The sequence below is a fragment of the Mesoplodon densirostris genome, chromosome 8, assembly GCF_025265405.1.
Source record: "Mesoplodon densirostris isolate mMesDen1 chromosome 8, mMesDen1 primary haplotype, whole genome shotgun sequence".
NCBI lineage: Eukaryota > Metazoa > Chordata > Mammalia > Artiodactyla > Ziphiidae > Mesoplodon > Mesoplodon densirostris.
The window spans coordinates 100,133,353-100,149,857 of NC_082668.1; the positions used below are offsets into that span (position 1 = coordinate 100,133,353).

The following is a 16,505-nucleotide window of genomic DNA, read 5'->3' on the forward strand; positions in this document are numbered from 1 at the left end:
GATGGCAGGTGACAAAGGCTTAGTTTGGGGTTGCAGGAGTGGAGTTGACAAAGTGAGTAGGCTCAGGATACACCGGGGTAAGCAAATTGCCTGGACTTGCTGAGGTATTAATTCTTGGGAGGGGCTGCTTGAGAGAAGACTCAAAAAGACTCTCTAAGTTTCAAAATTGAAGATGACTGTTTTTGAAAATTCAAGATAAACATATCTCACTCTGTTTACACACTTACTAATGGGGATTCAAAAGTAATTTAAAAATTTCATTTCCATGTGTTTTTAGCACATTGATTTCTTCAAGACTGCTTGCTAATTTAGTTACCTTAAGTACATTTTGATATTTCTGTGTAGCATATAAAAAAACTGAAAGTTTAACGTGTCAATATATTTCACAGAATTTGTCTTGATTTTTCTATTTAATGGGAATGGAAATTTAGTTGGTTTACTTTTATAATTTACATTTCTTTTCAGTTTGCCAAGTTCTGCAATATTTTCTTAAACAAAAAAGACAAAATATACATTCTTTCATTAAAGCAAACATGCGCTCTTTTTTCTCTGACTCTCTCACTGACTTTCTATGATTTAGATGTTTTCAAATTGATATTAAGGAAAATCAATAATGTCATACACTTGCCTAAGTTGTTTTAAAAAATAAGAACATAATTACAAAAATTATTTCTCTCCAGCCCCCTCTACCTCTCTGTTTCATATTTCTGGTCCCACCTGGCAGAGCTGGGAGCAGTTAATGCACTAGGGGTGGGTGGGGGTTGTCATCTCACCTAACTCATCATAATTATTATGCTCATAATGCTTATTATGAGGGTTCTTTTATCAAAGCCAACTAGATATAGTCAAGAAATAGTCAAAATAATTTGAATAATCACTGAGTGGTTGTTATTTTGGGTAATATAGTCATAAACCAAGATCCTAGATGCTTCATGTCTTATGGTTATCATACATCTTTAAATCACTTCGAATACTTCTTGCAATGCATTGTCATTTAGATTTTTAGAAACCCAAGAGTGCTTCTCATTGTTCTGTTAGCAGAAGAAAATGAAAGTTTATAAAGTTCATTAGAGGCAATGACTAGAGATGTCTGAAGATAAAAAATGATGTGGTCTCCCTTAAATTTAATTTTAGATACACTGATAAAAAATTTCTCTGTTCCTTGATTTTATTTGTTTCATAAATGTTAAAATAACTTTTTATGTATAATTTAATGTAATGTAATTGTTTTTTAATCCAAGGGATTTCTAAGCACTAGTTTTCAACATTGTCAGATATAAGATGTTATTTCAAGCCTTTTTGTAGTTTTAGTTCTGAAACAGCTTGTTTCCAGACAGAAAAATAAGCTGTGCTCTTAAAGGCTAAAGAATGTAAAATTGGGTCATATTAACATGTATTTCACTTTAGAAACTCTGGTGTTTCTAGGGGCCAGCAAGTGACAGAAATGCTTCAGTGACAGAAAGATTGAAAAGCTCTTCAAGGAAAGTGGACATGAGAGAGCTTTCTTCCACAATGGTAAGAGAATGGTCTTTTCTTTTTAGTGCCAAGAAAAGGCCTGCTTGATTTTGGTATGTAGTATAGAACTTATTTTATTGGGTGTTACATTGTATTTGGGTAAAATTAGGTGTAAAGCATATAAATGTATTATTAGGTGTAAAGCATATAAATGTGTTTATAAATGTATTATAAACAGTTATTCACAAAAGTTCATTTGAGGAGAATGGTCATTCAAAAGTCTTTGCTTTTAGTTTTTATGTCAATTTAAAAATAAATGAAAATAATAAATCCAGGACAAGATATTTTTGTTATAGGTAAATTCATCATAAAGTCCTAAATCTGTTCATTCCAGTTATACTTATGATTACAGTTTTCCTCAATAAATAAAATACAGGACTCTCATAACTTTGACATAGTAAGTATATTTGCTGCCTTTTAAATTTTGTCTTGAGATACCAACAACTTCACTTACCTTTCCACAAAAATTCCAGCTTGAACAGCATGCACAATGCTCCGAAATCTTGGTTTTTCCTCAGATTTCTTTTTCATCATCCCCATTTTCCGTGTAAAGGTAGAAGCCAACCAGTCCCGGACTTCCGATGGGACCGAATCCGACTGAATGTCACTGAGCTCATCATCAGTATCCAGCAGTCTTCTACAAAAATTTATAGTGGTTAAACTTTAGGAAAAAGTGAAGAAAAACTAATAACAAAACAAGCATGGCAATAGGATTTAAAGTATAGCAAGTCACTCTCTGATCATCTTTTAATATGAACTGTCCTAAAAAATGATTGGGTTTGGGGCTTCCCTGGTGGTGCAGTGGTTGAGAGTCCGCCTGCCGATGCAGGGGACACAGGTTCGTGCCCCGGTCCGGGAAGATCCCACATGCCGCGGAGCGGCTGGGCCCGTGAGCCATGGCCGCTGAGCCTGTGCATCCGGAGCCTATGCTCCACAACGGGAGGGGCCACGGCAGTGAGAGGCCCGCGTACCGCAAAAAAAAAAAAAAAAAAAAAAAAAAAGATTGGGTTAACATTTTGAAATCTCTGAATTTCTCAAATTGGTCATCTTCTGAGGGCAAACACTAATGGACTTGAATATTTGAGCATTCCCAAACATTTAAGTACAATGATATCAGTCTGGAGATATCAACTGTATTAATATTTTTATAATATATTAATATATAATAATATATTATTCCAATAATGAATGAAACTAATATAAGATAGGGAAGAGAGTTCGTAAACAGAGGTCTATTAAAGGAAGCAATTGGAGTGGAAAGAAAAAGGGGAGTCGAAGCTATAAAAGTTGTCTTATATTTAATAAGCTTGTGTATATTGAGTACAGAAAGTACATGCTATTTGAATAAGGCCTTGGAGTTTACAGAAGTCATTCACATGTGTTATTTTATTTGATGGGTATCCCTAAATTTTAGGAAAATAATAACTTGAAAAAGAAAGATGAAAACAAGTGGATTATTTTGAAAGCTAATTTTAGGTGATTTAGCCAGTGTCAGGTGGAAAAGTTAAAGCAAATGATGTCTTGAGGGTGGAGATCTGATGGGCTTAGAACTGTTGGCTGAGGAAATCAGCTGTGTAAGGAGGAAGTGACGAGGAGCTGAAAGCACTGCCCTGCCACTCTCCAGTATAAGCTCCAGGTAGATGATGTGGACAGGACTGACCAGTAACAATAGCTGCATTAAGGCTGGGCAGCTCCAGTGATCCAGAACTTCCTAAAGGTCTGAACTGGAAAGATAGTGTGAAAGGCTCCCCACAAAATACAAAAGGGACTTTACAGAGCAATTGAGCTTTGCCTTCGGGAAGAATACAGGTCAGCTCTGCCCTTTGCCTGACTAGGTATTTTCCTTGTTGGTGCACCAATTTAATAACTCAGAGCTATTTTTGGCTCACTTTAGCTTTGACCTTTGGGTTCCATTCGTGCTAGTAAATTTCTTTGCACAGAGTGAGGCCTAAGGATTATGAGCCAATGGAAGGAAGGTAGCCAGAGATGACAGCGAGTGCTACAGCCTTCATAACAAGTCACACATCATCTCCAGAGAGCAAAAACTACCAAAAAGAGACTCAAAAGATAATATGACTTCCTCTATATGCTACTGTTTATAAGTATATTGATGTCAGTCATTTGCCAATATTTATTTTTCATAGTATTAAATAAGTGTGAATGCATTTATGAAATGCCTTATGAAAAAATATACACAACTTAAGTGCTGGAGTTATAAAATTATATGTATACATATGAAGATAAAAAAGACATAGTTGGAAGTTAATATTGAAGCTGGGACGAAGTGAGAGAGTAGCAATGACATATATACACTACCAAATGTAAAATGATGGCTAGTGGGAAGCTGTTGCATAGCACAGGGAGATCAGCTCAGTGATTTGTGTCCAACTAGAGGGGCAGGATAGGGAGGGTGGGAGGGAGAAGCAAGAGGGAGGGGATATGGGGATATATGAATACATATAGCTGATTCACTTTGTTTGTTGTACAGCAGAAACTAACACAGCATTGCAAAGCAATTATACTCCAATAAAGATATCAAAAAATATTAATACTTACCCTAAATCATATTTAATTCTCATTTGGCTCTTACGTTTGGATGACTTTAGTTTATACTTAACACATGGACATCGTAATTCAAGGCAAAATATTTTTTTTCTCCTTTTGACCATTTAAAATTAGATTCCTTAGCCAATTACAGCAAGTCACTACAGTACATGGTTTGAAAATTTCAGGGCTTATGCCATTTCTATTATTCCTTATGCAGTGATCAAATAAAACCACAGAGCAGGACAGATGGAATGGGAATCACTGTACTGTAATCCTGTGATGTCACCATGCTCCAGGAATTCTACTGCTGTCTTGTTTTATTAGCTACTCTAAGTAGAATGACAGACACATAGTAATGGTTGCCAATTGCTCCTTTGCAAATCTGATGTGGATGACTTTAGGGCTATATGTCCTAAAATCATAAATTATCCTTGACAGATCATCAAATATGACAAAATCAGCATATGGAAATGAGAGTTCATATAGGGATGTGGTACCCAGGAGTCTGGCAATCCCTTAGTCATGATGCATGATGTCATTTATTGAAAATGAAATAAGATATAGTTTCAGGGAAAAAAGAGTGATGTAGATTAATTAATGAATATAGAAATAAAGGAGGAGAGTACATAGAGAAAAGCATGAAATATTCTATTATATAACTAAAAAAGGAAATCTTGAAAAAGCAAAAAATACCTCTGTGATGGTTAATTTTATATGTTCACATGGCTAGGTTATGAGGCTTAGTTGTCTGATCAAACACCTGTCTAGATGTTGCTGTGAAGGTATATTTTAGATGTAATTAACATTTAAATCAGTAGACTGAGTACAGCAGACTACCCTCCATAATGTGAGTGGGCCTGATCCAATCAATTAAAGGCCTTAAGTGGTAAGGCGGAGCTCCCCCAAAGAAGGAATCCTGCCTCCAGACTACTTTCAGACTCAAGATTGCAACATTTACTGCTGTCAGAATTTCCAGCCAGTGTCAGCCTCCTTTAAAGTATAAGTCAGACCATGTCAATGCCTAATTCATACAGTCCTATGTAGCTCACCACAAGCTATGTCTCTACCTTTATCTTTTAACATTTTCCACCTTATTCATTTTGCTTCAGCAATGCCAGCCTCCTTGGTATACTCAAACCTGCCAAGCTTGCTTCTGCTCAGGGTCTTTGCACTTGCCATTCCCTCTGCTTAGAATCTCTTTTTCAAGATGTGTGGATCATTTCCTCACTGCATTTAGGTAGAAAGGGTTTCCTTGACCCCCCTACTCAAAGAGTAAACACTTTTATTCTCTTTATCCTTCTCTAGACTTCTTCTTAGCACTTACCACTGATGATGTCACGCCATATGTTTATTAGTTTGTTCATTCATTTTATGATTTATCCACTAGACTGTAAAGACCTCGAGATCAGAGAGTCGGTCTGTTCTTGTGCACTGTTATATCACCAGCATGTGCAACAGTGCACGGCACAGATTGGGGGGATCAACATCTAGAAATATTTACACTAAACTTTTACAAGTGACTATCTTTGAGGAGTGGAGTGAGAATGGAGATGGTATAAGAAATTTTAGTCTTTTAGAGTCCCATATTGTTTGATTGATAAGAGCAGAAGCATCCTGGGAGTAGTTCACTATTGTCAATCATCTCTTCATTGCCTTTAGGTTAATTTGCCCTTGAACAATTTCTTTACAGTTTTTGAGGCAAATTATAGGGAAATGTATATTTGACATGGAAAAGATATTAGACATTTTTCTGGATTAAAGACTTAAATGTTAAGACTGGATACTATAAAACTCCTAGAGGAAAACACAGGCAGAACACTTTTTGACATAAATTACAGCAATATCTTTTTGTCTTCATCTCCTAGAGTATGGAAATAAGAACACACACAAACAAATGGGACCTAATTAAACTTAAAAGTTTTGCACAGCAAAGGAAACCATAAACAAAACAAAAAGACAACCTACAGAATGGGAGAAAATATTTGCAAATGATGTGACTGACAAGGGATTAATCTCCAAGATATACAAATAGCATATACAGCTCAATAAAAAGCAAAACAAAACAAAACAATCAAAAACTGGGCAGAAGATCTAAATAGACATTTCCCCAAAGAAGGCATACAGATGGCGAAAAGGCACATGAAAAGATGCTCAACATTACTAATTATTAGAGAAATGCAAATCAAAACTACAGTGAGGTATCAGCTCACATCGGTCAGAATGGCCACCATCAAAAAGTCTGCAAATTATAAATGCTGGAGAAGGTGTGGAGAAAAAGGAACGCTCCTACACTGTTGGTGGGAATGTAAATTGATGCAGCCACTATTCAGAACAGTATGGAGGTATTTTAAAAAACTAAAAATAGAGCTACCATATGATCCTGCAATCCCACTCTAGGGCATATATCTGGAGAAAACTGTAATTTGAAAAGATACCTACACCCCAATGTTCATTACAGCACTGTTTACAACAGCCAAGACATGGAAACAACCTAAGTGTCCATCAACAGATGAATGGATAAAAAAGATGTGGTATATTTATACAATGGAATATTACTCAGCTATATAAAAGAACCTATAAGGGAAAAGAATCTGAAAAAAAAAGATATATATGCATGTATTACTGAATCACTTTGCTGTACACCTGAAACTAAAACAACATTGTGTATCAACTATACTTCAATAAAAAAATGTAAAAAAAGAAAAGATATTAAACATTTCTAATAGTATTTTGAATTAATGGCCCAGGAAAGAAACATTTTAAAAATTGTATGCACTGTTTACATGCCTTCAGCCAAGGACCTCAGTATCTCTGTTAAGTATCAGTTATCAGAACTAACTATTTTAGGCTCATCTATCAAGTAGAGTATGGTAAGAAATTCCTAATAAAGACACAAATAATTTGTATCAAACTATTTAAGATAATTTTTCAAGTTTGGATAGAAGAAAGTTGAAAGGCAGGTAGATAAAACTTAAATTTAAATGAATTTAAAAAATAATCCGACACACCTAATGGCACATATTTCTCCTCTCTCTCCCTTATTTATTTTCCCTTTCCCTGGCACCTGCCCTGTATACTGTTTCTTCTTCTGAGCACCACAAGGAGCTCTTCAGATTTCATTTGACCATGCTAGATAGGGCAAGAATGAAAACTATAGTATAATATCAAATAGTAATCCTGGGCTTTTGTTAGAGAATTATCAGAAGCAATTTTTCTATACATTTATCTAAGATGTGAAGATATCTAAATACTTATATAAGATTATGTCACATGTAAAACATGTGACTACATTCTGCCTTCATTTCATTTTTGACATAAATTTGTGCAAGTAGCTTGATAAAATGAGATCTCAAATACTATAGTGAATCTTACTTCCAAAACATCCAACAGCTCAGTTGCTCTTCATCCTAGGGTTGGATGGCAGGGTGAGCAGAATTGTTTACTCCGTGAGGGCTCTTAAAAACGAAGACTTTGTGTTTAAGAAACTTACAACATGAAAAAAAATCATTGGTACATTTTCCTTAGGAATTCTTAAAATGCACTATACAGAAAAGAACGATAGGAGTATATGTGTAAAATGTTAACACTATGGACCTCTGAAAAATGCTTCAACTGGTGTTTGATGCAACTTTTTTTTTAGTCCCAACCGAGTCAATAAAGCAGAAAGTAAGGGGTCCCTAAACATAAGCTGTGGGTCGATGGGGGGTCGGCAAGCTGTGAAAACTGACCCTGCATCCAATCAGCCCTGTACTGATCTTTGGGAACTATTTATACTCCAAATTTTCTCTTGAAATCAGATGACACAACTCCCAAAGGGCTTATATTTTGAACTAGAAAGTTTGTAGGAAAAGGGAATAAAGAAAGAGGCGGCCACAGAAGGAGAGGTCATGGGATTTTGACTCTTACAGTGATATCAGTGAGAATATTTCTGTCCACAGTAGACTCTTGGAAAATGGTTACACTCGTGTACCCACACAGTTATTTCCAGGCAATCGGTGCCCATATTTACACCTATTAAGTACTAAAATTCATCTGCCGGATGCATAACTGCCGGAAACTGGCTTCTCAAGTTTGAAGTTTTCTGCTTTATTATTCTTATAAAGGAACACACTTCAACAAGAAACTAACTCATTCAACTCTGCCTCTAATAACTGCTGGGCTCAGGGTAGGAGCACATTTCTCCGAAATACCACATTAAATATTTAAAAGTTATATATCAAGTGAACAAACATGATATTTGTTCTATCCTTCTACCTTTTAATGTTTCATAAAAGTCTGACAAGTTGTACTGGAATTGCGAATTCTCATCTCTTTGTGTGACAGGGCTGGGCCAGTGGGCTATGGCTGGCTCTCTGCACCTGCCTGCCTCCTGCTCAGGCCATCACTATATGAGCAGGTGGACGCCATGGCCCCAGTACAATCTCCATCAACCCATCCAGCCTTGAAAGCAGCTGCTTCTTGGCCACTCTTTAGGGGTGGAGGGGTGCACACCCCAACAGTGTCCTGGGCCTCCTCAGGAGGAAGGACCTAAGGAGGAGACCCATGAAGACTTAGGAGACAGGCTAGGAGACCTTTGGGTAGAGAACTCTGGGGTCTTAGTGCCCAGGATATGGGATGCTTACCTACTACAAACCAGGCAAGGAGCCAAGGTTTACTTCATTTAATCTTCCAAGCTTTACTTCATTCCTTCCTCACTATGTGGAAGACACAATTATTATCAGTACCCCTACTTTAGTGATGAATAAACTGAGGCACAGATACCCTAAGTGATTTGCTCAAATCATATAACCAGAAGTGGCCATGCCGTTTTTTGATCTCAAGTCTCTCTGATTTCAGGGTCTGAGTTTTTAACTGCTGAGCTATCCCTCACCTCAAATGTGTGTTTTGCTTACTAAGTGCCCAGACTACCTTCACATTCAAACAATAAAAAATATCAGTAATCATTATTCTCCATCCCATCTCTACCTTGAAATTCAGGGTTAAAAATAATTGATCTTAAAGGAGTTTGGTCCACCAGAGTTTTGGTTGGAGGAAGCTTAAATTTATTTTCCATGATTGGTATGTTGAATCATTTTCTCAGAGAGAAATGTATCTGGATGGTAGAATTTCACAGTACTTTGAAGTGCAATAAATTAAATGTCAGGATGGAAAGAGGTAATACATTTGAAAAGCCTTATCAACTTGTCAGTAACCTACTTCCTGAGTACTAAATACATTTGAATTAATTTTTCCAGGCCACCACCCATGCACATTTATTTATTTATTATTTATTATTTGCCTTGTTTCAAAACAGACATAAAATGGCAGGCTCACAGATTTATTTCAACAGTTTTTTGTTTCTTTGTGTTTTTTTGGGGGGGGCAGTTTCCTTTTTCTGCCTACCTGATAGCTTTTGTTCAATGTTTCCTTTGGTTTTATTAATCTTTTTCTTTTAACGATGAGAAGATGAGTATTATATCTGAGTGACTGAAGACTGAACATTTGGGTAGATAAGTCAGTTATGCTGACCTCAGATCAATTCCAAGAGGCAAATTTGGCCAAAATGAAGTTGACAAAGGAGAGTGTTAAAGTTAGATGTGGCTTTCTCCAAGCTAATGCCTACAGAGAGCTCTAAACCTCTTCTGTATCCAGCCGAGGAAGCAGAGGTCCAGCAGAGGAGGGTCATCCCCCACGACAGGCAGGAAGGTCCAAGAAATGTTGGGGGAGGGCTCTGAGAAGGGGTTAGGATCTCAGAGAGTTAGCATCAAGATTTTGGGAGTCAGTTTGGAGATGGAAGTGGAGGGAACGGGTGAAGCAGAAACTGCCCTAGGCCTCTCTGATGGCTCTTGGCTTCCCACCAGGAAGTCCTTTTGGCTCAAAAATATCTTTGAAAATATTCCTTTAGGCTCAAAGCCTGACATTCCACTAAGTATCGATTTTTTTTTTTTTTTTTTTTTTTTTTTTGATTAGTAAGCATCCTCTGTGGTTAGGAGAACTGCCTCAGGAGTTTGAATCCTGGCTTCATCCCCTATTAGTTGTGTGGTCTTGGAAAAAATATTTCTTCTGTCTGAATCTCAGTTTCTTTGTCAATAAAATAGAGATGATAATAATAGTACCCCTAGTGGTGGAGTTGGAGGATGAAATGGGTAAATGCACAGAAAGCATTTATAACAGTGTCTGACACAAAGCAAGCTCTCAGTAAACTCCCAGCCATTTACACATCCATATGAATTAGTCTAAGCAGATCTGCTATTTCTGAGGTATAGTAAAAGGAAGGTGTCTGGGGATGGAAGTGTTTCAGACATTACGGGAAGAAATTGGTCAAAGTGGACTTGGGGGAGCCAAAGAACAACTTAGGCATTCTATGGGTTGTGAGGAGGCAGTGGGAGGAACATCCAAAAATATTTTTTACCTACTTTAAAATTTTACTGAGTAGAATAGGAAAATTCATAGAGACAGAAAGTAGAATAGAGGTTACCAGGGGCTGAGGGGAGGTGGGGACTGGGAGTTATTGTTTAATGGGTACAGAGTTTCTGTTTGGGATAATGAAAAGTTTGTGGAAATGGATAGTGGGATGGTGGTACAACACTGTAAATAACGTACTTAATTCCACTGGATTGTACACTGAAAATTGTTAAAATGGTACATTTATATTTTATGACAATACTATCAATACAATATCTACCATCTTCTCCCTGCCCTACTTTTCAGGAATGATATTTTGCCTCTTCTAATCAAGGGAATGAGACATAGAGGAGGGTATTCTTGGCTCCATCTAAGTAAGTGTTGTTCCAAAGATCACTGAGTTGCAGGCTGAAGAAAAAGTTTGGGGCTGCAGCCCAGAGATGAAGCTTAAGGGCTATGGCTTCCCAGATCTGGGAGAGGTGATCACATCATGGACTAAAGGATAGGGCTCCCTCTTCTGTGCCCAAGAGTTGCTGCTTGAGGCGCTGCTAATTTCCAGTGCCCCTTGCTTTTTGCTCCTAGTACGTGGTGAAGTTTCCTGACTCGGGGAGGCATTTCAGCTCCCAAGGTCATTTCATATACAACTTGGGGCAATATTTGGGCCACACTCCTTTGATAAGACCTTAAAATTCTAACCATTAAGTTTCTAACATTCTCTGTACATCTCTGCTTTTATAGCCTCATTTTGACATCCTCTATAAGTGTGGTCCCTGGACCGGCAGAATCAGCAGCAACTGGGAACTTGTTAGAACTGGAACGTCAAGGGCACTACTCCAGACCTGCTGAATTAACAAGCCCTCCAGGTGATTCTTGTGAACACTTTGAGAACTGCTCTCACTCATTCATGACGTGTCAATTAATGGAAGAGCTCTGCCAAGAAAGTAAGGTTTAATCCTTTTCTATAATGTGGACTTAGCAGTACTGCTTATTTCCATTTGCCCGTTGTTTCACTGTCAGAGATAGTGCTGGTGAACAATACAGGAAGGGATTGGCAGAAGAATCTCAGTAAAGGTATCTTAATTAGTGAATCTTTTATACTCATTTCATGAATAAGAATGATCTGTATGTTACTTAACTGAAAAATAGAAGAGTCAATTTCTCAATTTTTAAGATCTACTCTTAGCAACTCTTAAAAAGGCATTGTAGTATTATTAACTATAGTCACCATGCAATACAGAAGTGTCAAACTCTTGGGGTGGGGAGCAGAGAAGGGCTACTAAGAAGAACTGGGGTATATTTGAAGGACACGGGTGTGAGTGAAGACAAGGAATATATTTCTTTCTAAGCCAATGAAGCTAAAAGAGTAGGGGCAATGACAAGAAGGAGTTAACAAGGGCTAAACAGAATAGCAAAATAATTATCAATGTATATAGTGTCCTTCATAAATATTTGTTGAATAAGTGAATAAATGTATAAAAACATAGGCAGAGAGTCTCTGGTCTTAGAGGTTATAAAATATTAAGATATTTACAGTGGTTTGGTGAGGAATAAAGTCATTTTTAGTCAGGTCTGCTTCATGTGTGCAAAGATGATATCACAATTAAAAAAAAAATTCCTGGGGCTTACCTGGTGGCGCAGTGGTTGAGAATCTGCCTGCTAATGCAGGGGACACGGGTTCGAGCCCTGGTCTGGGAGGATCCCACATGCCGCGGAGCGACTGGGCCCGTGAGCCACAACTACTGAGCCTGCGCGTCTGGAGCCTGTGCTCCGCAACAGGAGAGGCCGCGATAGTGAGAGGCCCGCGCACCACGATGAAGAGTGGCTCCCGCTTGCCGCAACTAGAGAAAGCCCTCGCACAGAAACGAAGACCCAACACAGCCAAAAATAAATAAATTAATAATAATAAAAAAAAATTTCCTGTTACCCTGGCCCTTTGTCCATATAGTCAGCCATGGCTTCATTCATTGACTCGTGTATGACACAGAATAACCTGGGGAAGGAAAAACTCCTGTTCCTGGATTTGAGTTTCAAAATCTAGGTCCCAGGGAAGGAGGAAAGGCCCAAGATAATGGAAGAGTATGTGATGAGTCAGAGCAGAGTCTCCATTCCTATTATTATCCAAAGATGCCCTAGGTTAATCCAGAGGAGTCAGAAAGGAAGACAGAAGAGATTTTGAGAAGGGACACTGAGTCCAACCTGAAATTCTCCAAACCAAGACAAACACTGAGTCGGGAAATGGAACACCCCAGTACATATCTAGGATCCTGGAGCAGAAGGATGCTGGATGCCCACTCCACCCCCTAACCCCACCCTTTTATTTAATAAGAAAAAACTTAAGTCTCTGACATCCACTACCTGATACTTGCCCAAGAACCACCTATGCTGTTTAACTGTGTCATGGGATCAATATGTTTTATGAGCTGCCTTGGAAAGTCAATAAACCTCTTACTTTTTTTAATGGGAAAATAGATTCTAAGTAGCTATCTTAGATAACAAGCATTTGTGTTAGGATTTCTTATTAGGATAATGTGACTATCTACAAGGATTAGAAATTAAGAACATGGGCTTTGGGGGCTTCCCTGGTGGCGCAGTGGTTGGGAGTCCGCCTGCGGATGCAGGGGACACGGGTTCGTGCCCTGGTCCGGGGGGATCCCACATGCCGCGGAGCGGCTGGGCCCGTGAGTCATGGCCGCTGAGCCTGTATGTCCGGAGCCTGTGCTCCGCAGCGGGAGAGGCCACAGCAGTGAGAGGCCCGCGTACCACAAGAAAAAAAAAAAAAAAAAAGAACATGGGCTTTGGAGCAAGGCAGACCTATGTGGCTAGAAGGATGCTCTCAATAGCAGGTGACATCAAACCTAACCCAAAGGGGCTTAAATTATAGAGGACTTTATTATTTTTCTTAACAAGAAAGTTAAAGGTAGGTAGACTCCAGCAGGGATTTATGTTTTTTAAATCAGCAGGTCAACAATATCATCAAGGACTCAGGTTTCCTCCATCTTTCTATGCTGCCAACTTTAGTGTTAGGTTTAGCTCTAAGCTTGTAGCCAGATGGCTGTATCATTTTCTTTCTTTTTTTTTTTTTTTTGCGGTATGCGGGCCTCTCACTGTTGTGGCCTCCCCCGTCGCGGAGCACAGGCTCTGGACGCGCAGGCTCCGGACGCGCAGGCTCAGCGGCCATGGCTCACGGGCCCAGCCGCTCCGCGGCATATGGGATCCTCCCAGACCGGGGCACGAACCCGCATCCCCTGCATCAGCAGGCGGACTCTCAACCACTTGCGCCACCAGGGAGGCCCGGCTGTATCATTTTCAAGCATGGTATACAGATACAATCCCCAGACACACAGGACTCCTTTTCTATGGAGAGGAAATCTTTTGCAGAACCCCCATTAGTCTCATTGGCCAGAATTGTAATATATGTCCATATCCAAACTCATTGGTTGGGAAATTGGAAACTAATTACTGGTTTAGGTCAATTAGGATACACTCATCCTGAGCCTGGTGCTAGGACTGGTCTCCCCTGAATCACTTGGCTTTGCAGAGAAGAGCGAATAATTGAAAAAAAAAAAAAAGGGTTCTATTGCCAAGGAAGAAAACAATTGATGTTGGGTATGCTCCATCTCAGTTTGAACTTGTCTCTGATACTTAATGATTATATGATTCTAAGCAAGTGAATTATTTTCTTTATGTCTCAAATTTTTTAACTTTATAGTGAAAATAATACATGTATCTAATTCATAGAATTTTTGAGACTTACTTGTAATCATATATGCAAATTGCATAATATGTTGCCTTGGATATAATTAACCATCAAATAATCTTGGTATTAATATCATCATTAGAAAAGAATAATAAAACTTTTATCTTTTTCAAATCCAGGACATATTCATTTATATTTTATTGATCCAAAATATTACAACAGTAAGATCTTACATAATATGTGGAGCTTTTTATGTCAGTTATCTCTCAAAATATCTGGTCAGGTTATTTTTTTCCCCTTTCACTAGGGAGGCTGTTTTTGAAAGTTTGCAGAAAGTAACACACCACAGATGGCAGAAAATATGAAAATCAACCAAAATGTATTGCAACTTTTTCTAAGCCTGGTTTTCACACTCAATCTACAGGGTGAGAACAGCCTACAAACACAGCACTCCAAACAGCCACCCCTCCCTACAACTCACACCATAAAAATGGAATTCATAAAAATCATAATTTGCTTTTTAATGATTCACTGATCTCTAGCAATGTCTTAGCACATGCCCTTCAAATTGATTTCCTCAGGGACTCCTCCAAATGGAAACAACTCTAAAAAATACAGGAGCCCAAATTTATAAATGCTCCACCACTAAGCATATGATAAGCAATAGGCTCTGTCACCCTCCTGGGGGCCAGGGTAGTTTAGGCATAAGCAAGTGTTTACAAGGGACTTTGGGACCGTGGATAAAACCACAGAATTCCAGAACAGGAAGGGACTGGTGACTTCATCTCTGTGTAAGAAACTAATGACTAGAGAAAAAAAATCTCTTGCCCATAGGCTTGTCATTAGTAGGAGCAAACCTAGGACAGGAGTTGCTCAACATCCTGCACAGACCCTGTTCCAGGTCCCACTGCACGCGGTACTAACATAAACATTCTAGTTTTCACTCTAGAGAAGACATAGTTGTTGTTTAGGAAAGCACTCAATTCTTAGGCATGTGATTTAAATAAAATTGACCTCCTACCTGCCTCATGAGATGCTTGACCAATGAACTTGCATATTCAGTTCTTCTGGCCATGATAGTTTGAGGGATAAGCATATGACCTAACTAGAGCCAATGAAACAGAAAAGTTGTGTTTGTTAGCGCCTCTGGGAAGGAAAGCCTCTCTTATTCCCACTGGATTTGAAGGTGTGAAGATGTAACACTTGGATACACTGCCCGTCTTGTTTTGCTACCCTCAAAGCATCAGGAGGTCATTCCAGAGTAATTGAAACAGAGAGATTGATCCCTTGACATCATTTTTGTCCTGACTGACCTATGATTATAGTCAGCACTAGCCATCAACGTTTCAGCAATGAGAGTTTAAGATGGTTTGGTTGGGTTTCCTGTCACTTACAACTGAAATGTTAATGAAAGGTGTTCATTAGTCCAGCTCTTTTCTTTTTTCCTTCTTCCCTACTCTTGCTCTAAATGTTTAAGGAGTACACGTGTGTCAGTGCCATCATGACTTGCTGGTTGTAGTGATTAACCACCCAGGGTTTACTCTCTACATCACAGTTTTAGAGCCCATGGTCTATATTTTGGTAAAAATTATTGTCACACTCTTACCCCTGCTGAGCAACTGAGTTTAAAATCAATGCTTGCTAACCTTTTTGATTTTACAGTGCTACGCAAGTTTTGTTTATTTGAAGACCCTTAGCTGCGCTCTAATTAGCTCCATCTAACCCACATTTTCCACCTATGCTTGGCTATTTGTCTGTTTTCCTAGATAACTTAAGAATAACTTCTTTTTTATTGAAGTATAGTTGATTTACAATGTTGTGTTAATTACTGCTGTACAGCAAAGTGATTAAGTTATACATATATATATATTTAATATTCTTTTCCATTATGGTTTATCATAGAATGTTGAATATAATTCTCCATACTGTACAGTAGAACCTTGTTGTTTATCCATTCTATATATAAGTGCTTACATCTGCTAACCCCAACCTCCCACTCTATCCCCCCTCAACCCCCTCCCCCTTGGTAACCAACAGTCTGTTCTCTATGTCCATGATTCTGTTTCTGTTTCCTAGACATTTGTGTCATATTTTAGATTCCACATATAAGTGATATCATATGGTATTTTTCTCTTTCTGACTTATTTCACTTAGTATGATAATCTCTAGTTGCATCCATGTTGCTGCAAATTATTTTGTTCTTTTTTATGGCTGAGTAGTATTCCATTGTATATATGTACCACATCTTCTTTATCCATTCATCTGTCTATGGCCATTTAGGTTGTTTCCATGTCTTGGCTATTGTGAATAGTGCTATTATGAACATAGAGGTGCATGTATCTTTTTGAATTATAGCTTTGTC

General features: G+C 38.4%; 1 protein-coding gene across 6 annotated transcripts in view; it reads right to left on the reverse strand.

The window, feature by feature from the left end:
* PDE1A (phosphodiesterase 1A) overlaps nucleotides 1-16,505 on the reverse strand; it is a 356,805-nt gene that overhangs the window by 94,170 nt on the left and 246,130 nt on the right. For all 6 annotated transcript variants that reach the window (XM_060105857.1, XM_060105860.1, XM_060105858.1 and 3 more), the window contains one exon: nucleotides 1,970-2,152. In XM_060105857.1, coding sequence (XP_059961840.1) covers nucleotides 1,970-2,152 — 183 coding nt within the window. The remainder of the gene's footprint in view (nucleotides 1-1,969; nucleotides 2,153-16,505) is intronic.